Raw genomic sequence first — 23,912 nt, forward strand, 5'->3', positions numbered from 1 at the left:
AACATGCAAACTCCACACAGGCGGGAGGGACCGGTATTGGAACCCCGGTCCTCAGAATTGTGAGGCAGATCTGCTAACCAGTCGTCCACCATTGCAGCTGTTTGAGAACCACTGCTGTAAATATTTTTGACCCTAGAGGAAGTAAGATAAAGTTTCCTAAAGTGTATGTGTGGACTTTGCCAAATTTAGCTTTATCAGGGTAAATTACTAACATAGAGAATCTTAATATGACCAACCATCGCTCATTACTTTTCTTTCCATGAACACGCTTTTGTTCTTGCAAAAAAAAAGTTTGGAACCATACATTCTGGTTCTAAGAAAAGCAATTGCTCACCCTTCATAAAAGAGCGAAACACCTATAGTTTTGAATCTTGTGATCGATGGCACAGCTATGAGGCACAATAAAAAGTCAAAAACAAGCACATGACAAAATCATCTTAATCTACTGTGACATGAGTTTGATTGCTTTTCTCTTGTCTTCAACAGGATTTGTCAGCATTCACACAATCAATATTTCTCAGCTCGGCACATCTCTGTAAAAGCCGAATTCTGTCTGTGTTGGATTCTGCAGGCTGTGCAGCTGTACCCAATGTTGTGACTGGTGAGTCCATGTCTGCATATCAAGTGAGCGAAAGTGGAGTCAAAGATCAGCATGTAACCGCGAGCGTGTTCAAGTGGTGCACGTGGCAAGCAGAGTGGCTACCTTTCTTTTTTTACCCTCCCTGTCACTGCAGTCTGATATTCCACTCCCCGGCCTCGGGGAGGGCGTGGAGAGCAGAGAGAAGGAAGGGGATGGCGTGAGGTCTCGAAATAGTGTGGCGGGCGAGGGCGTAGGCGTGGGAGAGCCGATGGGCGAGGACCACCCGGAAAAAGCGACGGGCGTGTAGCGGGAAGGCGTCAGGTTGAGTGCGTTGGGGAAAGCTTGCGGTGATTTACACCTTCCCACACTGAGAGAAGGTAGAGGTGATGTGGCGGCGCTGGCTGAGCGGGAATGTGATGGAGAAGAGAAGGGGGTGCAGGGAGAAGGCGATCGCAGTCGCTCAGAAAGCAAACGAAGCTTTGACAGAGAAGAATTCTGCTGATGACTTTTCTCTATTCCAGAAGTGGCTGGTTGATGAAAAAGTGGAGGATGAGTCATTTGTTTTTCAAGGTGACGCTCTCCTTTGCTGCTGAGGTGCATGTGATCAAAACTGGGCTTCAGCTCAGGAGGCTTTAACACATAAGAGTGTTGCAGTGTTACTTCTTTGTGGTTCGGTGAAACACTTTTGAGTTTTGAGCATAACTGTGGCGGTGCATCGCTTGGTAACACTGTGCTCTTCAACGGGGGCGGTGAAATAAACTGCTCCCACTTTGGCACGCTTCTCGGGCAAATCTCCCCGGAGCACATTTTATCTGAAGTCTGAGCCCTGCTGTGCTCATTAGGGAGTTTAGGCGGGGGGGCTGTAACAGACTTATTAGGTTCCCGGTGAGCAAAGGTTTGACTATCTAAGGATGCAGATGAAGAGAACGGAGAGGAAAACTCTAGGGGAATGGAGGCCACGCTGGAGGCTGCTGAGCATGCGTTGCAGAAGGTGAGGGTCACAGGGTTAACAGGCCAGCAGGGGGTGTAAGGCCTCCGGAGAGATGCAGACAGAACGGGCAGACGGCCTTTCCTCAGGATGGCTGTCAGGAGGGAGAGTCTGGTGAGGGGAGGCCGGTGCCGGGGTGGAAGGGGGGACTGTGGGCAGACTGGAGAAGCCAGGCTGTCGCAGGATGAGAAACAGGACTGAGGGATGTGAACCAGACTGGAGCCCGGAGCAAGCGCGTGCTTTCGGATCTGAACCACGGCAGGAGAAAAGACGCCAGAGCGGACGGAGGAGCACGGGGAAACAGTGCGGCTAAGAGAAGGAGGAGAGGCAACAGAGTAAAGCGACATGGCTGGCCAGATCTTGTCTCTATCCCAGCTCTCCGAGAGGATGGACTCTCTGGATGAAGCCGGTGTGGGGAACACGTGTGCCGAGTATGCTGGGCTCGTTGTGCCATCCAACCCAGGCGGCTTATCAGTAGAGAAACCTGAGCTAACCTCAACGTGTCCAGAGGAATCGTGACCCCACTGCTGGGAAAGGCCCCTGTGTTTATTAGCAGTTGTCTCCATGGAGGCAGTGCCGCTGTGTTTGTGTGTATTTTCAGACTGGCCACCGAGTGACGTGGAGGTTTGGGAGCGGCTCACTCGGTCCAATGGAGAGTGCAGCTGACAAAACAGTAGTTTGACATTTTCTTAGTTAGGGCTGAGAACTAATTTTTACATCAAATTCAGTCAAAGCTGGTTCAACCATTCAGTTTATACACATTCCATTAAGTACTATGACATTGTGACCTCAAATAAACATATGTCACTTTTACATCTAAATTAGGACATTAAAACTCCTAGTTCATTAACTGTTGGCACTTTATTTAACTTTACTTAAAGCGGTGCAAATTTTGAATTCTAATCTTTATAACACAGCCTTCTATTGAGGGAGCTCCCTTACCTCATTTTTCTTAGTTTCTTTTCCTGCTCCTCCTTCCAGTGAATCCTTGATATAGATTATCTCCGCTTTTAAAATCTTCCCATCCGACATGGTCTTGCTGCTTGTTTTCTCAACGGAGCCAGCTAAGCTCTGACAGGAGAAAGGCAAAGAGAAACCGAGAGAGTGAAATATGAGAGAACCCTGAGGTGAGCTTCAGCAAGTCCCTTGAGCTCAGGAGAGTGCGCTTGGTGTCAGCGCACCACATGTCCCACACATATAATTCACATGTACTCGCTCGCGCATGTCATGCTGATGCGGGTCTAGGAGGTCCCCAAGGTGCATAAATTAGCAGTGTACGTAAGTAAATTTGAAGCATTTCTTAATCACAGAGAGCATAAACATCAATTAATTGTAAGTTTTTTTATTAAAATAATGTATTTAGCTACAGTATGGTGCAGTTTTACCAGTGTCAGCCAGTCAACTCCATAATCCAAACATATATGCATAAACAGGATCCATACAGGAAGTCAGAGTGAAGGGGGGCACCCCGAGGGCACCCTAATATCAGTCGTCTTTAGTGTTTAGTTGGTAGAAGACCACTTTCCAGTCACCCAGTTGAATTTCAAAATCTGTTTCCGAATGTTGTCAAGTAAACACTTATGCAGACAGCACACATGCTATTGTTGGTACTCAAGTGTTTTTATGGAGGTCTGTAAAAGGTTAAAGTTCATTCAATTTGAGCTGCTGGAGACAACCACAAATGTGTTCCATTTTTCAGATTCCATTTCACAACATTAGCAAACAAGAGCACTCAGCAGAGGCCAGGGTGAAACAACAACACCAAGCAGTGGTAGATTCTTCCCACCAATAGTAGGGTACCACCTAATGTAATATTGAACAGAAGAGAACCAGAGCTAAGTACAGTAAACCCAGGACAATTTGTACGAGTTTGATATTCACAAATTCCCCTATTCACATTTTTATTTTTTATTTTTTTGTGTCAAACATATCCTCAACTATTCCCTCTAAAACTCACCTATTTTCAGATATGTTCTCTTTCAGTTTCGCCCCAGGCTTTGGAGGAAGGAATGTAGTAATTGTTGTCAAGGGAGGATGTGGAAATAATATAATAATCCCGTGTCCTTATATTTTTGTATGTCGGGGAGGAACTGAGATTAGCTCGGGTTGTTCGCGGAGGTTGTGGAGAGTGTTTCCTGTATATTTTTTGTTCTGCTGTGTGGTTAATATTAAAAAATTTAATCTTTAAGCCCCATTGTTGTTTTGGTATTGAATTGAATTATTATTTTTACAGATTGCAGAGGAGACATTCTTGTGCAAGTCATTTTGAATAAGAAAGTGTTTTGGAGTCATAGTCTATGGTATATTTAAAGATTTAACTTTTAAAATAGGCAGTTTGAAACCTTTTGGGGGTCAATTCTTGTTTTGTTTTTTTTCACTATTAACGTCAGGGCTCAGTCCCTATCCCCCGTAAATAGCGGGGGTTAACTGTACACCGCCGTACTTATCCATATGTTTATGGCAAATAAGTATTTTTCATAAAAATCTTTACTTTAATTTACGACTGCATTAGCAGAGCTGCCAACCTATAACATTCACCTCCAGAACAAGTGGTCTGAATTCCATATTTTCAAAATTTTGTCAAGAACAGTCATAATCATCCATCCATCCATTTTCCTCACTCACTCCTCGCTTATCCTCACTAGGGTTAGGGTCGTGGGCGTGCTGGCGCCTATCTCAGTTTACTAAGGGCGAGAGGCGGGTTACACCCTGAACTGGTCGCCAGCCAATCGCAGGGCGCATGTAAACAAACAACCCTTCACACTCACATTCAGACCTATGCTCAATTTGGAGTCGTCAATTAACCTACCATGCATGTTTTTGGAATGTGGGAGGAAACCGGACTACCCCGAGAAAACCCACGCAGGAACGGGCAGAACATGCCAACTCCACATTGGCGAGGCCGGATTTGAACCCGGGTCCTCAGAACTGTGAAGCAGATGTGCTAACCAGTCGCTCACCGTGCCCCGCCCCAGTCATAATCATAATTGTTAAAAAAGTTGTTAGTAATTGTTAATAAAGTATAATATCTGTCATTTTTATGCTTTTATTGGATCAACCTTGTCATGATGGACACATGCCCTGTGATTGGCTGGCGACCAGTTCAAAGTGTACCCCGCCTTTCGCCCGAAGATAGCTGGGATAGGCTCCAGCACGCCCGCAACCCTAGTGAGGATTAGCGGAACGGAAGATGAATGAATGAATGAATTATGGTAACAGTTGCAAAGTATGAGATGTGCCTATGGATTAATTCATCTTTGCCAATCTTCACAGAGATCTTCAATAGATCTCTGGAACTGTGCGAGGTACCATCCTATTTCAAATGCTCCACCATCATCCCAGTCCCCAAGAAAACCTGTAATCTTGGGTCTGAATGACTACAGGCTTGTCGCTCTGGCATCTGTGGTCATAAAGACCTTTGATGGGCAGGGGGACACCTCCTCATCCACACGCACCACCAGCATCGGGGCGCCACAAGGGCTCTCTCTCCACTGCTCTTTCTCCCTACAAAGAATGACTGCACCTCAACGCACCCAGCGGTCAAACTCCTGAAGTTTGCAGACGACACCACAGTCATCGACCTCATCAAAGACGGTGACGAGTCTGCGTATTGACAGGAAGTGGCGGGGCTGGAGCTGTGGTGCGGCCGACACAACCTGGAGCTGAACACGCTCGAGACTGTAGAGATGATCGTGGACTTCAGGAGGCATCCTTCGCCACAGCTGCCGCTCACGCTGTCCAACTGCCCTGTGTCAACCCTCAAGACCTTCAAGTTCCTGGGAATTACAGTCCCTCGGGACCTGAAGTGGGAGATCAACATCAACTCATCCTCAAAAAGGCCCATCAGAGGATGTACTTCCTGCGGCTTCTGAGGAAGCACGGCCAGCCACAGGAGGTGTTGAGGCAGTTCCACACAGCAGTCATCGAATCAGTCCTGTGTTCATCCATCAAAATCTGGTTTGGTGCTGCGACAAAAAAGGACAACCTCCAACTGCAACGGACAAGCAAAACTGCTGAAAAAATTGTCGGTACCCCACTATCTATCCTTGAGGAATCTCACGTGGCCAGAACTAAGACAAGAGCATGCACAATCCTATTGGACCCTCCACATCCTGGTCACCACCTCTTCCAGCTCCTTCCCTCAGGTAGGCGCTATCGAACAATGCAAACTAAAACAAGAAGACATTCCAACAGCTCTTCCCTCTTGCCATTAACTTCTTAAACAGTTAACCTTTGCATTGTAACATGCTGAAAATGTTGTCTTGAGATTGTTGTCACATCTCTGTCGGGCCAGTTATACATAACTCGTGCACTTACTGTAGTAGTCTCGCCACGCTGCACCACTTGCACATTTGTTGTTGACCAATACTGGCCACTCGTGTGCTTGAAAATTATCTGCACCATTTGCTCATTGAAATTGTTCCAGAGTATCGCAGTACTAGTCAGCTTAAACTACATAATTTCTTAAAGCCTCTGCGCCATTTGCACAATGGTCATTGCACCAGACTATTGTGTATTAGTCATTTGACACTGCTCTAAATTGCTAGAGGACTCGGCACCATTTGCACAAATGTAAAAAAAAAATTACAAATAAAAATAAAACATAAAAATTGTATCTGCATTACCGGTAACCTCTTATTGCTCGGTGACTGTGTTTTTATTTTTTATGTCTCAAAAGTATTTACTGTCAATTGACTGTCTGTTGTCGTACTGTAGCAGCTTCAACTACTGGAGACAAATTCCTTGTGTGTTTTTGACATACTTGGCAAATAAAGATGATTCTGATTTCAACTAAGTAGTAGTTTGTCTTTCACATAATATTACAATGTAATTCTCATACTGTTTTGATTTTATTCTCAGAATTAGATATTTATATACTTGGGTACTGCTGGGTCTACTGTACTACTTAACTGGGTCTTTGACGCCACATACACAAAGTGTAACTGCCGTCACCACGTTATTTTTCTATTTTTGTATTCTTTTTAATTATCTGGTTTCAGAAAGAACATACAATAGGCTATGTAAAATGTGTTATAGTTCTGGAATTTTAAAAAAGTTTTAAAAAAATTAAAATTTTGAATAAAATAATATCTCTCTTAAAAAGAAGCCCTTCCAATTTGGCATGAAAATCTTTGAGATTATTTTTGTATTGTCCCATGTTTTCAATCAATGGCTGACATTGAAAATGTCAACTGTAAGTGGTTGCCTTAGCAATCACTCATAGACTTTCAGGAATGCCACATTTGCGATTGATTTTCAAACAAGATCACTGAGCATCCTGGGCTTTTCATCATGTAGATTAATGAGAAATTGACTGCCTCTCATCTAACCGCTTTGGCATTCCGCCCACTGACAATGTGCGCTCAGAGTCACCCAGCATATTTTCACTGATGTTTCATATGGATGACCTAACCCGATCAAATACATTTTTGGTCACCTTACACAACAACATATAACTACTGTCCAAAAACAAACAAAGTGGAAATGGACTTCAATTTAATCTGTGTGCCGCAATGTGAGGCGCCAATGACATTCCAACTACAAATAATGCAGCGCAACAGCTGCCTTACCGAACAATAGGCTACTCGCAGACATCCCGTAGCTCCGTCTACATGCTGCTTGAACACTGTGTGTCTTTGGAAGCACGGTATGTTTTTAAATTTTTCCAAACAAACCAACAGCAGTGACTCAACTCTTTCTTGTCTTTTCGTACAACTCCCCTTCTTACTTATTGACCAGCAACAGTACCCACACTTCTGACCTCTCGCCCTAACCTATCAACACAGCACATATCTGTGTGAGCAACTGTTCTCTGTGATGAATATTAACAAAACTGTAATGCGTAAAAAAATTTTAAAAAAATTAAAAAAAAAAAGACCAACGTAATGTAAAAAAAAAAAAAAAAAATACACACGAATGGGAGAATATGGCCCTATATGTTTATACTGTGTGGCCCACGACCTAAGGTGTGCTTTGAGTTTTGACCCCCTGTGTGATTAAGTTTGACACCCCTGCAAGGTAGCCTCAGCAAGGGGTGCTGAGCAGTGAGTGATGTCTACCCCCCACTGAGAAGACCTTTGAAGTCATGTATGCAGTCAGGAAACTGGTGTTAGACATCAGATGCAATCAGCTTACTAGAGGCACCATTTTCGATATTATTTGGTGTTTGACTCACACCTAATAGTACATTAAACTCTTGCAGGCTTATCAAGACAGCCTGGGGTCAGTATTGGCTGCAAACGATTTGTTTGGCCGGTTCCAAAGTTGATGATTGTTGAGGAGTTTGCATGTCCCCACTGTGCTTGTGGATATAGATGTACAGTAGATGAGAATGTGAGCATGAACGGTTGCCAGTCTCATTAAGAATACTGTAATTGATAGGTAGTCAGTACAGGCTGTATACCTCCTCTTACCCTTTACGCAACACATTTTCAACTGAAAATGGATAAAAACGGTCATTTGCCCTTTTCAAAAGTCTCTGAACTACTTGATGGTTCAGGGTGAATTCATTTAGGTATGGTGGGGCACCAGTGGCTCCCTAGGGAAATGTTATATATTTGATCCTTCAGGTGAAAGGGAACCAGTACTCATCAAAGGCATGAATCAGTTTCAGGGAGGGAGAGTGGGGCTGAGTTTTGCAATATACCTGAGGCGGTGAAGGGAAATCTTGCAGAGGAGTTTGATGTTGGCCTCAAAGAGTAAGGGTCAAATCTATGCTTTTTATGGAAGAGGATCGGCCCTGGACTGGAGTACCCATTCACATTTCCTGTTTTTGAGCTGTTAAGCGAAAGAAAAATGTTTTTCATCCAACTGTCTTTCAAAGACCTCATTCAGTGCCTCTATTCACACTGAAAATAGTCTGTTTGATACATGCAGCAAAAAAAAAAAGAAAAAAAAGAAATTGAGTCCCTAAAATAGCAATTCAATGTAAAATATGAGTGCAGTGCCTTGCTCACCACAATTTACTGTAGTTGAGAGGCTGACTTCTAAGTATATTTGTATTATGTTTGGGAATCACATCCCATGGTAATTTGCGATGTATTATCATCGATACTATTGGGGTAAAATTATCAATACAAAATGATCAATACAAAATGTACAGAGTTGTCAACGAACAGCAACAATGGTGTCGGCGTCATGGGGGTTCCTTCGCAGGCAAACCCCCGAATTGAGTTGAGTGTAGCCTTTTCATGCCATAATTTATATATATTGTTTACTATATGTTTATCTATTTATTTTAGCCCCTAACAGTGGGATAAATACAAGAATCAAAACAATACATACATATATTCGTGCACCATTGCGCTGACTGCTTTCAAATTTAGCTTAACATTTGGCCCCTCCACGACAGGGTCAGCGTCAGGCGGTGGCCAGGTGTGGCCGGGGCCACCGTAGACTAAAGGGTGGCCATCTCCCTCATGTTTGGGCAATAGTGTGTGAAAAAGATTTTGGTCAAATTTCGATTAGCAATCTTAACTTCTTGTACTATTCTGAAATAAAGTCACAGTCCAACAAATGAAAAATACAATATGATTATTTGAAAACAATCTATTGAACCAGAAAAAAAGAACACTGGCGCGTTTTGGCTTCTCCCTCCGGAAAAGTTCATTCATACATTCATTTTCCGTACCGCTTATCCTGACTAGGGTCGCGGGCGTGCTGGAGCCCACACTCGTGGCTTCAACTCTTCTAAAGTTAAGCCATGTTTATTTTACACAATGCCCGCCGTGGCATACCTGTTTATACTGTAGCTTTTAATGCTGTGTTTAAGATGCTAAATGCACTCAAATGGGGTGCATGTGTATAGTATTTCTTGACATCGTCAACTAATGGATGGTTAGGGATTCATGTTACAGTGTTTTTAGTTGTTGTTGCTTAGACTGTCTGATAGTAATATGCATGATCTTCAAATGTGAAGGAGCCCTTTGATTCAAATTTATTCCTGAGGTGGTTTAGGATTAGAATTCACACTGATGTACTACTACTACTACTACTTGCATGTTTAAATATGATGCACTGGTGTGTTCTGCAAGGATTACGACAGATATTAGTAATTTTGGCGGAAATTACATTTCACTGCATGTTAATTTGAATAGAAATTTTGAACCTTTGTTATGTTAAAGCACATTAATAAGTAATATACAGTAGTATGTGGGGAGCATATATATTTTCCCCATTTATATCCGTTATTAATTGGGATAACAAAGCTATTTTAAATTGTCCATTCATCCATTTAAAGTGGTTCTCACTTACAGTGCCTAATAACCGATAATCACCCTGCTTCTTGGGATTGTGTTATCATATTCCCTGATGAGGTATCGCCTCAAACACTTGGACAGTGTAGCACACTGCAACTAATTGCGTTGACACGTGAGGCCTCATGAGCACAATTACAGTATTCGTTGAGCAGTACAATTTATGTGAATTTCATATACTTCAAACTCGTTGCACATGCTTTGGAAAACAATTGTCTGTGCATAGGATTTTCACAATAACACATTTTTTGTTTAATGAAATTAATTCCAGAGTCATGCAGTCTACCTTTAAAACAGCCATAAGAAAAATGTGTCATATTAATAGAGCCCAGTGAATTCAAGCATGGTACTTAATTAGGTGATATTATGTTGCAGTTTGTTAGATTCTTCCTTCCCAGTTATTCCCAGGTATTCGAGTAGAATCATTGCAAAGCCTCCTGTCACAAGACCACAGAAAGTTACAGATTGTAAAGTCACTTCTTTGCCATTAACATTAGCACAATGCCACGTGGTGGACAGAGTGGTGTCGAACATGTGACCTCCAGACTCTGAAGTGATAACTTACGTTGAATAGACTATGAGACACACAGTCTCTATGCCCTCCATCTTCAGTAAAACACTGCCATTTTCCTTTCCTGCACAGTCATGATGGAAATTCCATTTCCACTGATGTGGAAGAACTTGACCTCAACTCAATCCAACAGTTTTGGGATGCACTCGAACACAGATTCTGAGCGGTGAACTCACAAATATTCTGCTAGATGAATGGACAACAATTCACACAGAAACAATGATGCAGTGGGATCTCGAATGAGAGATCACAATAGCTCCTAGGTGCCAAACGAGAACAAGTGAGTGAAAACTGTTTATCTTAAAGGCTCCACATACTCTTAGTCTTCCGCACAAGAGCTTGGTATCTTTATCTAACGCTGAAAACGATCAGATGTAAACGGCCCCTATTCTTGATATGCACACTACTGTCCTTGACAACAAAGAAGCTGCAGATTCGAGGAGTAGAAGTTTAATCATTTTATTAATGGTGAGCGAGGAAGTTGGCGTATCTGGTAAGTAGTTGTTGGCAGCTCTCGGTTGTATTCTAACTGTGAACCAAGCTAGCAATAGCATTAGCCACACATTGTACACACACACTCACTCTGTTTGTCTCTCGCTCACAGACACACTCTCTATTTACTCGATGATAGACGGTGACATATTGCCTACTACCAATCAGAGCAAAGCTGTTTTCAACATTCAAATTAAGGAGAACAGCAATCCAATGAGAACAAAGCTTATTTTACATATCTCATCTGCCAGGAATTTTTCGACCAACTAAAATAGCTTGAAAAAGGGCATCCTGGGCATATCCAACCCAGACTATCTTGCAAACCTGATAAAGAACATCAAAGATTATTTTGAAAAAAACATAAAAAACATAGGTGTGGCTTGTGACCTTTAACCTTTTCCATTGGACAGTATGCGTTCAGCTTGCCATGACTCTCTACTTCTGATAAAAGCAGGTACTACCAGGTAGTATTTCCGGTCAGCTGGGGTTCCAAGAATGCCCGAGTCGATACCATATACGTCCATCCATCCATTGTCTGAGCCGCTTGTCGTCACAAGGGTCGCGGGAGTGCTGGAGCCTATCCCAGCTATCTTCGGGCAGGAGGCGGGGTACACCTTGAACTGGTCGCCAGCCAATCGCAGGGCACATATAAACAAACAACCATTTGCACTCACATTCACACCTACGGGCAATTTAGAGTCTTCGATTAACCTACCATGCATGTTTTTGGGATGTGGGAGGAAACCACAGTGCCCGGCGAAAAGATACCATATACAGTAGATGACCAAAAAAAAAAAAAAAAAAAAAACATTTTGTTTGGTCATGCAGATTTGTTATTATTGCTAAGTCATTGTAAAGGACACGCAGCTAGAAAGAGCATGTATAAAAACACATACCAATGTTTGCATACCATGTTCCGTGCCTTAGCTCTGTACACTGTAGTATTATGCTCCACAGTCTCCACTTTGCTGCAGCTGCCTTCAGTCACCTCTCAAATAAAATGTGTCCCATTATAATGAACAACGGCCAAATGAGGAAAAGCAGACCTATGGGTTTTTTCTCAGTAAGAGATGTTTTTTTTTGTCAGGACTCGGCATTGGCTCCCCAGTAGAGGAGGTGTGGTGAACAGTGGGTCATTTGCATAAAATAGAGCCGCCCCCTAATCTCAGGTCGATTTCATTTCCTCCATAAAAAGAGGTTGAAAAGCGTGCTGTAATGATTGATCCTTGATGTATTATGACAAAAGCATATTACGACATAATATTAAGACACTTGGGAACTGTTTTGAACTCATTTAAAGTGTAAATGGGGGCTGGTACTGTGAAGTGAAAAAGCGGCAACATTTCTCTTTGTTGTGGAACAGTTACTTCATAATTTTGCTTTAGGTATTAAATATTTTTTTGTAAGTCAAGTGAGCGGCAACACTTGCATCATATAATTCAAAGTCCAAACATGAAAGTTTCTACACATCACACTCAGCTTTTAATGTGTGCAGGCTTGATCTGACAAACACAACCATACAAGATGTGTTTGAATTCCGTTTCAACTCCCAAGCATCTCCAGAGAGCTTGGGAGAAAAATGAAAAAAAAACAGACGTAATCACATCACCTTTTAAGTTCAAACTGTGCGGCAATCTTCAGCCAACACATTCGCTCTGAGAAACAACCTTAAATTATTTCTGAGAAGCTGCTTTAACTGTTTTCTTTTCCTTCAAATGCTGATGCGAAAGATGGAACACATTCAAAATGGTTGTTGTTGCAAAGGTCGAATTGGTACATATTCATTTTCAGCTCTTCTTTACCAGTATGATATTTTAAAAATAGATTGTATGTCAAAGCAACGTTATAAATTTTAAGCGATAGCTAAACACGAAAGGTTGGAGATCTCTGGGGTTCAGGGGTCTGATTAGAACATGTTTCATATTATCACTCTGTGGGTTGTGTTTTCAGCAGTGAATTAAATTATAAAAATTTTATTCTGATTCCTGGCAACTCACATCATATTAGATATAATATTAGACTACAATACCAGCGCATGTCTAATTGGGTGCAGATAAAGATCAACAAACAAATAATAGAACACCATCTTAAAAACGTGTTTATATGTCCTCGGTAGTCAAAGCAGAGAAAGTTGATACTAAGAAAGGCTCAAGTATTTCCTGCTTGTCCAGCAGCGCTCTCTTGAATGTTTGATAGTGCCAAGTGCGGCATAGGTCACGCCGTCCCCAGAGATCACAAGTCGCGGGCTCCCCCGTGCTATGTGTCCTCTCACCAGGTGCGCACCAGAAGTTCCTTGGCTATTTCTTGTGGCATGCTCAGCACGCTCCAAAGATGAAATACACAACACTTCTGTAAGGGCCTAAATATAATTTCTGTTTGTTTTTCAAATATTTTCAGTTAGGTAATTTACAGTGAAGTAATTTAGGAAAAGGTTTCAAAATATATAGTATATTTACAATAATTCACAAATTGTATATTGTATATATCGTGGATGATGAGCATATTGCATTCTGTGGTTGTCGAAATGTGTGCATTTGGGGTTTGCTATGGAGTTGATGTGTTGTGGTGATGATGTAATGAACCGGAAGAAGGAAGGAGGTCAGACATGCAGTGGGAATGTGGACAGTGGGGCCAAATAGTTTTTTGACCTTTCTTCTTTCTCTGTTCATTTATCTGGATTTTGCTTTACTTTAATTTCATATTTTTACAGTGGAAACCCTATTGGATGTGGAAAGAATTTTTACTTTGTGTTTTGTTTTTGAAGTCAAGTAAACCGTTTTTCTTTGAACTAAAAACCTGAATGTGTCAAGGTTAGCCCCATTCGGGAAACTCCAGCTTCAATCGTTTCGTAAAGCAGACCACCCTCCGTGAAAAGCTTTAAAGGGACACTCGTTATTAGTAACCTACTGGAAAGTGAATGCCTTAGCGCCACAGTAATAATAATAGTAATGATAACTAATAATGATTATTAGGCTTTACACGATCAGGATTTTTGAGGCCAATCACCGATCAGCGAGTTTAAAAAACTGATAACCGATCTCCGATCACAAGATGGAACAATGTGTTTATTTAAACGACCTGTTCATTTACTGTATATACTTGTGTACTTAATTGCTCCAAAAAAAAATATTTACAATAAATAATGTATCTTTGTTCATCTATTTATGCCAGTGAGGCATAGTGACAGACAGAACAAATGAATGGTCTTCTATTAGATGGCAGGAAGTACATACAGTAATTCATGTATTCACTTTTTGTGACATTTTTGTTTGTTGGTGTGCTGTGAGATTTTTCAATTGGCTCCATAAAGGTTGGAAATCACTGCTCTAGTCAGATCATGTATTCTAATCAGTCAGGTCAAACCAACATTACAACATGACATAAATAATGGGTGCTAACTTACTGTAATTAAATTACTTCACCCACACCGAAACTTTACAGTATGATTAGACAGAACGGTGGCATGTTTACGTACAACTGTTAGCGCTAGCACTAGCTTTCCAGGCTAGATAACGTTTTTGTTGCCTGCTTGCGAGCCGTATCGTATTAAAAGTACGTGAACATACCTCAAGCAAGCCTTAAACGAACGTCTTCTCCTGTCCTGAGCACCGGTGACCACCGACACACGTTTCTCCCCATTTTGTCCTTATAATACAGTCGGCGCGATCCACTCTTGTTGTCGTCACCACGGTAACGAGTGTATCCGGTTGCATTTGAGTTGACAAGATAAAGCCCAATGATCGTAAAAAAACGGGATCCGGTGTTATCGGAATACAAGATTTTATTGCAGTATTCTGACATCGTGCAATCGTGAAAGAGCAAATTTGTCTTGTAGTCTGATCCGGGCATTACGTGTTGTCTGTCTCAGATGTGTTGTCTGTCCCACACCGCTGACACGTTTTTATTGTTGTTTTTTTAAATAATTTTATTTAAGTTACAGGAATAGAATTAATGTAAAAAAAAATAATAATTGTACTACTGTAAAATATTGTAGTAATATTATCATAACAAATTCTTAAAGAGGAGAATCAAGCTGTAATACTAAATAAAGAAATATTATTTCATATTTAATAGTATTATAAATATAATAGCATGACATTTTTAGCTTATTTTATGACTCCATTATTCTAATTCCTGTCCCTCCCACACACCCCTCACGTTAATTTTTTTGCCAATGCGGTACTACTACAGTTTTATTCCAAGTGGTGTTCTTTTATGAAGCTTCCCCCCAGAGCACAATGCTCTCTGGGACTGCTAATCCTCAAATGTGCTCTTCAGCTCCTCCTGCGGTTTGGTTCGTGATGTGCCACAGTAAAAGCAGAAACAATTGGGTGTGTCTCAGTCAAGACTTTAATTACAGGCAGAGACAGCCCCTGCCATCTATAGTTGATACGACGTGCAAATATAGCACCGCGCCAGCTGCCCTGATAGCAGTGAGCTACTGAGCACGTAATACTTTACTCACACAGGACAAAAACAACTCATGCCATTTCAGTGCCTGGAACTGAACAAAACACCAGGGAAGTGAAAATGTAAATAAGGATAGGTGTTGATACTTTTTTTTAACAGTGCCCCATTGTGCCACCAAGAACTTATCAAGCAAACAAAATATCTTCATTGTCTTAACTAATATCCATCCATCCATCCATCCATTCTCTGAGCCGCTTCTCCTCACTAGGGTCGCGGGCGTGCTGGAGCCTATCCCAGCTATCATCAGGCAGGAGGTGGGGTACACCCTGAAGTGGTTGCCAGCCAATCGCAGGGCACATACAAACAAACAACCATTCAGACTCACATTCACACCTATGGGCAACGTAGAGTCTTCAATTAACCTACCATGCATGTTTTTGGGATGTGGGAGGAACCCGGAGTGCCTGGAGAAAACCCACGCAGGCACGGGAAGAACATGCAAACTCCACACAGGCGGGGCTGGGAATTGTACCCCGGTCCTCAGAACTGTGAGGCAGATGCTGTAACCAGTCGCCCACCGTGCTGCCCTTAACTAATATATTAATAATAATATTTAAAAATACTGTCAGTATTTTACAGTTATACTGTATAAGGTACAGGGTGTCCCCAGAAGTCTGGACCCAGTCAGTTGACGGCAATGTGGAGTTATTGCATCAAGTTCATGTAAATCTTGCAAAGTCCATCATCAAGTTTTGCTACACAAATGTAGGAAATCATTTCAAGGATGGTATTCATTAATATTCCAATAAAATACAATGTTGAAAATGTCCATCCATCCATCCATCCATTTTCTGAGCCGCTTCTCCTCACTAGGGTCGCGGGCGTGCTGGAGCCTATCCCAGCTGTCATCGGGCAGGAGGCGGGGTACACCCTGAACTGGTTGCCAGCCAATCGCAGGGCACATAGGAACAAACAACCATTCGCACTCACAGTCATGCCTACGGGCAATTTAGAGTCTCCAATTCATGCATGTTTTTGGGATGTGGGAGGAAACCGGAGTACCCGGAGAAAACCCACGCAGGCACGGGGAGAACATGCAAACTCCACACAGGAGGGGCCGGGGATTGAACCCGGGTCCTCAGAACTGTGAGGCTGACGCTCTAACCAGTCGGCCACCGTGCCGCGTTGAAAATGTCATTTCTTTAAAATATGCATTTTTTTCCACACTTTAGAGATACACTATATACAGTGCATTATATTACAATATGTCAAGCGAGACTGGAGTTTAAAACTAAATAAAACATTAGCACACACATACTGTAAGGGTCTACCAACATAATATCATCTTTAACACTAAGCACTGGACTCACTTAACAATATGCGCTACGTCCCTAAACTTTTATTCAGCTGAGACACTGATTAAATGCTTCACAAGGTGCTGATGGTTTGGTGAGTAACAGAGTTTAAATGGGTTCAGTAGTTTAAATCCCCATGTGTGAAGTTGTGTGCATAAAAGGGGAGTTTGCAAATCCCCTTTTTTAAACAACATGACTTCATCATCATTATGACTTGACTGAAGTAGATGATAAATACGATCTGTGAAAACAAATCAACCGTCTCTGGCCCCATCTCGTCCCTAATTTGTTCCTGTTTGTTTAGGCTGTAGAAAAAGAAAGCTTCTATTTGAGTGAGATGTTTATGTGTCTAAAGTGGACGACGCAGGACACGGCGGCTAATTGTGCCGTGGCGTCTATTCGGAGGATGTCCACTGGCTGTGGAAATACTGTTCCTTGTATGTGCAGTTAAACAAAATAAATATTCATACCGTGCAAGATTCAACAACAACAACAAAACTTTCCTCAACATTTGGCTAGGTATGAATGCACTGGCTTAGATGTACATACTGTATATCATGGCAGTCTGCATAAATATTTAATTCAGCGTAAAGCGACACGTAATTACAAGATAAAGGAATAAGAAGATGTGTGTCATATATCAAGATAGTGACAGGTTGTGTTAGAGGCAGTGACTGGGAGAGAATTCATATTGATGGATAAAACAACTTATCTAAATTGCTTTATTTTCCTGTGGGAAAACCTTGAGGGAAAGCCACGGATAGGAAAGGGCATACTGATGAATATTCGCCGTCTTCTCATCTGTTGCATGTTTTTCATAGCGAATCATCCATTCTCCAAGCAAAACCACCTACCTTGGTTAGACTCTGAATGGAGCTCCTCATCTCTGCTTCAGACGCCGTGCTTAGCCAGAGGTTGTGCTGCTTGTTGTGTCAGGCCTCACGTCGCATGTTTGATGAAAGCAGCATGACCACTTCTCGGCCCCGCCGCGAGGAGTTTGACGGGGGGCGTTTCGCCATGCCGACTTCCTTTTATAGGCACTTAATAGACGCAAATAGCTAGCAGACAGCAGGCAAGGCTGCAGGACACTGACAACAATATTTGCGCTGGACGCTGCAAACAAAAGTGGGCTCAAACGATTTCAAGATTTCTGTACTAGTTTAAGAATGTCTTCAAAGAGAATTGGACAGTAGCTCTTGTATATGAAAATCCATTGTGCAAAAGAGTAATACAGCCCCCAAAAATACTTTACAGTGAAAAGTCTAATAACCCAAATGTGGTGAAATTTTGAGTTCAACCAAAAATCTGCCTCTAAAGACACAAACTTCAACTCATTACAATATATGACATCAACACACGACTTGTGTCTATTCTGCCTTTTTTTTTGTCTTCTATATTAAGTAAGGTACAAGTAATGACAAAGAGGTAAAGTGTGCTGATAAGCGTAAAACCAACAATGGTGCTTACCACGAAAGGGTCTGGCTGATCAGTACAATATGAGCAGTTAAGCAAATCAATTACAGTCCTACAAAGCCCAAAATGTCACACAGCCATAGCAGCATATTAACTGCAGAAATACTTACAAAATAAGTCGTTTTAATTTATTTGTATTTCTAATTGTATTCCATTTTAATTACACTATATAGTGGTTACACTTGTCTTTATGCTTGTTTGGCAGATAAGAATGTTAATTAAAACTGAACAGTTGATAAATGTTGCAATGGCGATAGTTTGAGTTTGGAATGTCTTAGTTCACTTTATGTTATTTCCAATGGGCAAATGTTTTTGTTATGATTTAAAAACAACTTGGAAGTCAACCAAAAGGAATGGTGTACAACATTGAAGGTTCCACGCTAGTGTCAAGCGAACAATTTTTCTCTTGATGTGGACAGTGACAAATTGCACATTATGGTCACTCCATTAAAACCTTTTTTTTTTCTTTTTTTTAATTATGATTGGAAGAGCTTGTATTGTTAGTTCAGGCTGATGCACTGACAGGGAGTGGAAAGCAGAATAAAAGTGCCTGTGTGACATGTCTGACAGAAACGTGGCCAACATGGACGTGACATTAAATATATATATATTTTAAAAAGCTTTCTTTTCATCTAGTGAGCTTGTGGGTTTTTTTTGGTATTTATTTGTGCTTTTGTTTACAAAGGATTCATGAAATTAGTCAGTGGACGACATCTCGCTGTGTGTACAATTCTGACTTTCAAGTCAGTGTGCAACAAATTCATTTGTTTGCTCGTTTACAATTTGTTCCATGTCGCCTCACAAGTGTGTGAAAGCAGACCTCTGAAGTGGATGCTAAGCCTTTAAGTACACTAAATTCTTGATTCCTGTCACAGCTGCCCTTGTCTATTTCCACCCTGCTGTTGCCCTTCCCTGTTTCTATTACCACAGCACTGCACCACTCACTCGTCTGTCACGTTTACAGGATCATTATTATGTTGTGATCCAGAAAGTATTTGGAATATACTCAAATCACATTTAAAGCAGTTTTTGATTCCACAAAGCCCTTAAAATCCCCCTTTCCTGGATCCTGCATTTGTGTTGCACATTGCTTTCCACCATGTGAAATCAGAAATCATTGATTTATTTTACCGCAGGTTCGTGTGGATCTCGAGGCAGCAGTCAGTTGTCCAGGGGCCATTTTTGCTTCATTGTTTTTTTTTTTATGTCTTGATGTTAACAATTGTTAACTTTTGTTTAGACCTGTATCGAGCCCTGTCCCCACTGAAGTCCTGCGGAAGCACTGTGAGACTCATATTTTTTTCCCTTCTGCAATGCTTTCAACACCATTCGACCTACACTTCTGTGAGGGAGGATGGAGGAGGCCGGTGTAAACAAAAGTCTGATTGCGAGGACAGTAGACTATGTGACTGACAGACCACAGTACGTGAGGACGAGTGTCTCGGGATCAGATGTGGTGATCTGCAACACAGACCCCCCCCCAGCCGTTCCTATTCACCCTCTATACCTCGGATTTCTGTTACAATTCTAGCTGAGGAGAGTATTGATTTCCAATGTGAACATCCATTTTTCCTTACACTTACAATAAATAAGTTAAAGGATGGCTGTTGAAAATGTTACATAAAACATTACCGGTACAAAAAAAAGCTTAGTAATAGTTTCAACTTATTTGCCCTGCCATTTGATTTTCTTTTCTATTTAACTTGTGAACTAGTTGCTGTCTATGGGTTTTTGTGCATTAACATGGACACTAATCACATCAGACAGTATGTGTGACAGTACTTGTTGTCCCTGCAATTTTGCTGCCTGACCATTTCTTTCCCTTATATTAAAAAAAAATAATAAAATATCACTGGCTGTGAAAGACATCATACATTTTGTTACACAACACTGAATTGTGTTACACAATACTGACTTTTTTTTTTTTTTTTTTTTTTTTTAAAGTGTGCAGTAAACACAATATGTATTGTGCAGTAACAATATGGCCTGCTTACATAACACATCTCACTGTTCCCACAGTTCCTAGCAGTGACTTTAGATGGCTGCTCATCACTGGCAATAAAAGACCCACATTCTGGTAACTGGCAGGACTCTTGACTCTAACACACATGCACGCATGCATGCACACACATTCGCATAGTACAGCATCTCCGTGACTGCCAACCACATTGAAATCTTGTTTTTTGAGAGAAGAACCGATACGGAATTTACCAGTAATGCCTTAGAGGAGTCAATGTCCTGAGACTTTATTGGAATAATAATGAACTGTGGAATAACACATGGCACAGACAGTGAATATACTTGTGGAAGCATAATTTTCTCTTCATTGTGATGAAACAGTCACAGTGTGAAAAATCAGAGTCTGCCAGCTGTGGATTTGTTTTATCCATGAGCTGTTTCTTTTTCTGTGTCCATTAACATTAACAGCATCATTAATACCATATAGCATGGTGGTTGGAAGTAGGCTGTATTTAACATTTGGAGCTATATGCAGTCTGTGGAATTGTACAAGTTTATAAAACAGTGTTTCCAAAGATAAATCAGACAGTACTTGCAAATGACTAATGCCCCATAATATTACAGCAATTGAAATTAAAAAAATATATTAAAAATAAAAAAGAAAGAAAAAGAAACCTTCTGCATTGGTAACAAACATTTTCCATTGTTTGGTTTCAAAAGTCCCCTCAGTGGTTTTACGTGGAGATGCGTTCAAGGTGGATAAAACGCACAGTCAAAACATTCCAAAGGGAAACGACTCTCGGGAATGTCTGAGTCGCGATGTGTCTCTCTCCTGGGAGCTTGTGGCAAGAACTCCACATCCTCATCAGACGTAGAGGGATGAGTGAGAATGATCCGTGGGATCTGTCAAAGAATTGACAGGTAATGTGTTGTAATGTGTGTCACACACAGAGATTTGAGGTCATCACTTGTGCTCTTCTGGAGTGGCGGTTAGAAGATGAGGTGTGTCAGAAAGGTTCCAGGACTGGTGTCACAAAAGATATATTTCAAGTCTAAAGTACAAGTTTTCCCTTTCAAAGTAATCCCCCTGAAATCGAACGCACTTTCCCACTCTTCTCTGCCTTCATGCACTCCTGGAAGGATTTTTCCACGATTCTCTGCAGCTCCATCGTCACGACCATCTTGATGGCACACGTCTACAAAACAGGTCCCATTGATGACCCACTAAAAGATGGGAAAGAAGAAAAAAATCAGGGAGGTCGGTCCAGAGTGGCGATGTTCTTCTCAGCCACGAACTGTCAGATGCGCAGAAAATTGTAAGCAGGTGCGTTGTCATGGTGAAGCAGCCATGAGTTGTCCTGGCCCAAGTCTCGCCCCTTCTCGCACACTGAACGAAGCAAATCCCCCAGGATCTCTTCGTAGATGTGCAGGTTGGTTGACCATCTGGCCCACATTGAAAGGAAAACTTGTAGTTTGTGTTTGAAATATACAGTATCTCTTGTGACATCAATCCCAGAACTTTTTTTGACGTACTTCATTAATAACACTTACAAAACTCAAAGACAAATGAACCAGAGAGCAGCTAATGCGAATCCTTTAAATGCTGTTGAGCTGAGGTCTTGTATTACGCTGGTTCAAGCGCAGGATTTTCCTTGGGTTAAAAATGTGACCAGTTTTGTATATGTAGATTGTTCTTATAGACACATCAATAAAAATATGACACAGAATATGTTTACCACCTTGGAGGATTTCTGGGAATAAATGTCCATTGGAGTTATTTGTAATCAGTGTGTTTTTGTGATGCACTGTATCAAACTCAATTCAACTCAGAAGACTTGCCAAAGTATCCAGTCTGGATTATGCCAGAAGTTTGTTGATGGCTACAAAAAGCACCTGGTTAAAATGAAATTCCCTAAGTGATATTTATCCTAATACAACAGGTACAACTCAATAAATTAGAATGTCAAAAGCTTAATTTATTTAGTTCAATTCAAAAAGTGAAACTCATGTTATAGAGATGCACCACCCACACTCAGAGTGAAATATTTTTTATATTTTTTAATATACATGTATAACTTTGATGATCATAGCTTACAGAAAACCCCAAGTTTACCATCTCTAGTAACTAGATTATGTAGCAAACAATGAAAATTATTTTTAATGTAGAAATTACACAGCAATTTGCCTTACGAAAAGTATTTGCACGAGTTTTTAATGAATCTATATAATGTATGAATACTGGAAAAAAATGAACTTTTCAACCATATTCCAGTTTATTAAGGTGTACCTGTAAGTGGGGTGCATTTATATATGCGAACCTGTACATATACTTTTGATCCTATGTGGATTAGATAAAATCCTAATTAAATGTTATTTTTATTATTATTATTAGTGAAGGTATGTAAGATATCAAATGTGTAAATGTTTGACCACAACTTTATATCAATGATTGGTACCACTAAATGAAAACAAACAAAACAGGCCATCTACTCGCAAATATGCAATGGACTCTGTACCCTCAGAACTTGAAAAATTGTGTTCTGAAACTACTACTACTACTACTCATCACTTTAAACTGCATCAGCGCCTTGAAGTCTCTGCGCCCTTTGCACAATGGTCATTGCACCGGACTACTGTTTTATTAGTCATTTCAAACTGCTATAATTGCATTATTTGTCACAATTGTCAAAAAAAACAAACCAAGCAAAAACAGTGCCGGCATTACCACATTACTGGTAACCTTTTATTACTCAGTTTTTTATGTCTTTAAGTCTCAAAAGTGTTCTCTGTCAATTGATTGCCTGTTGTCGTACTAGAGCGGCTCCAACTACCGGAGACAAATTCCTTGTGTGTTTTTGACATACTTGGCAAATAAAGATGATTCTGATTCTTGCCCCAAGATGATTTTCCTCATGTTTTTTTTTTTTAATGTTTGTCATGCTTCATTATCTTTATGTAGGTGTACCTTCTCATGTCGATATCAGTAAGACAAAATGGAAAATTGTAATGACAATTATAATTAAAAAAAGGAACTTATAAGCAAAAGTAGCAGTCATCAAAAGCTTCTCTATTCAGAACAGTTACTTGTCCAACTTCTCTGGGCACTTATTGTACATGATAATTAACAATTCTAAAATTGGAGAGGGACATGTAATGGAAAAGAGACTTTTAAATTGCTTGTATTGTATACAAATACTGTATGTTGGCCTCTGGAGTGCGTGCCCACCAACCAAATGTGAAATTACCAATTACGAACATTTAAGCCTATGTCAATGTGTATAAATGTGTATGTTTGTAATCTGTAAGAAAGCCATTCTGACTGTGGCCCAGCGTCACAATTCGAGTTTTTCTCCACATAAGATTTGGCAGGGCGGCACGGTGAGCGACTGGTTAGAGCGTCTGCCTCACAGTTCTGAGGTCCCACCTGTGTAGAGTTTGCATGTTATCCCCGTGCCTGCGTGGGTTTTCTCCGGGTACTCCGGTTTGCTCCCACATCCCCAAAACATGCGTGGTAGGTTAATTGACGACTCTAAATTGCCCGTAGGTGTGAATGTGAGTGCGAATGGTTGTTTGTTTGTATGTGCCCTGCGATTGGCTGGTGAGCAGTGCAGGGTGTACCCCACCTTTCGCCCAGAGTCAACTGGGGTAGGCTCCAGCACACCCGCGACCCAAGTGAGGATAAGCAGTGAAGAGAAAGAATGGATGGATGGATGGCTGGATGGATCTTACTTTCATTGTGTTTTTGTCCACATGCATCGAATCATTTCCTTTGATCAAGGCCACTGCCTCCAACTGAGACCTCCTCAGGTCACTCTTGAAATCAGCCTGA

The 23,912-nt window shown here is 41.2% G+C and overlaps 2 protein-coding genes across 13 annotated transcripts in view; both read right to left on the reverse strand.

Moving 5' to 3' along the window:
- Positions 1-17,664, reverse strand: part of mlip (muscular LMNA-interacting protein) — a 29,097-nt gene extending 11,433 nt beyond the window's left edge. Inside the window, exons 1-3 of one of the 5 annotated variants that reach the window (XM_061788979.1) lie at positions 17,506-17,664; positions 2,511-2,639; positions 704-2,230 (exon numbers count right to left, since the gene is read on the reverse strand). In XM_061788979.1, coding sequence (XP_061644963.1) covers positions 704-2,230; positions 2,511-2,639; positions 17,506-17,535 — 1,686 coding nt within the window. In that variant the 5' untranslated portion in view covers positions 17,536-17,664. Of the gene's footprint in view, positions 1-703; positions 2,231-2,510; positions 2,640-2,953; positions 3,153-14,452; positions 14,588-17,505 lie in introns of those variants that run through there. The other 4 variants (XM_061788980.1, XM_061788981.1, XM_061788978.1 and 1 more) reach the window with 4 other exon arrangements.
- Positions 17,665-20,354: 2,690 nt separating this feature from the next.
- lrrc1 (leucine rich repeat containing 1) overlaps positions 20,355-23,912 on the reverse strand; it is a 42,736-nt gene continuing 39,178 nt past the window's right edge. For 4 of the 8 annotated variants that reach the window (XM_061789271.1, XM_061789270.1, XM_061789272.1 and 1 more), the window contains exons 20-21: positions 23,813-23,908; positions 21,015-21,307 (exon numbers count right to left, since the gene is read on the reverse strand). In XM_061789271.1, coding sequence (XP_061645255.1) covers positions 21,074-21,307; positions 23,813-23,908 — 330 coding nt within the window. In that variant the 3' untranslated portion in view covers positions 21,015-21,073. Of the gene's footprint in view, positions 20,987-21,013; positions 21,308-23,812; positions 23,909-23,912 lie in introns of those variants that run through there. The other 4 variants (XM_061789274.1, XM_061789273.1, XM_061789276.1 and 1 more) reach the window with 4 other exon arrangements.

Source organism: Phyllopteryx taeniolatus, chromosome 11, assembly GCF_024500385.1.
Source record: "Phyllopteryx taeniolatus isolate TA_2022b chromosome 11, UOR_Ptae_1.2, whole genome shotgun sequence".
NCBI classification, from domain to species: Eukaryota; Metazoa; Chordata; class Actinopteri; order Syngnathiformes; family Syngnathidae; genus Phyllopteryx; species Phyllopteryx taeniolatus.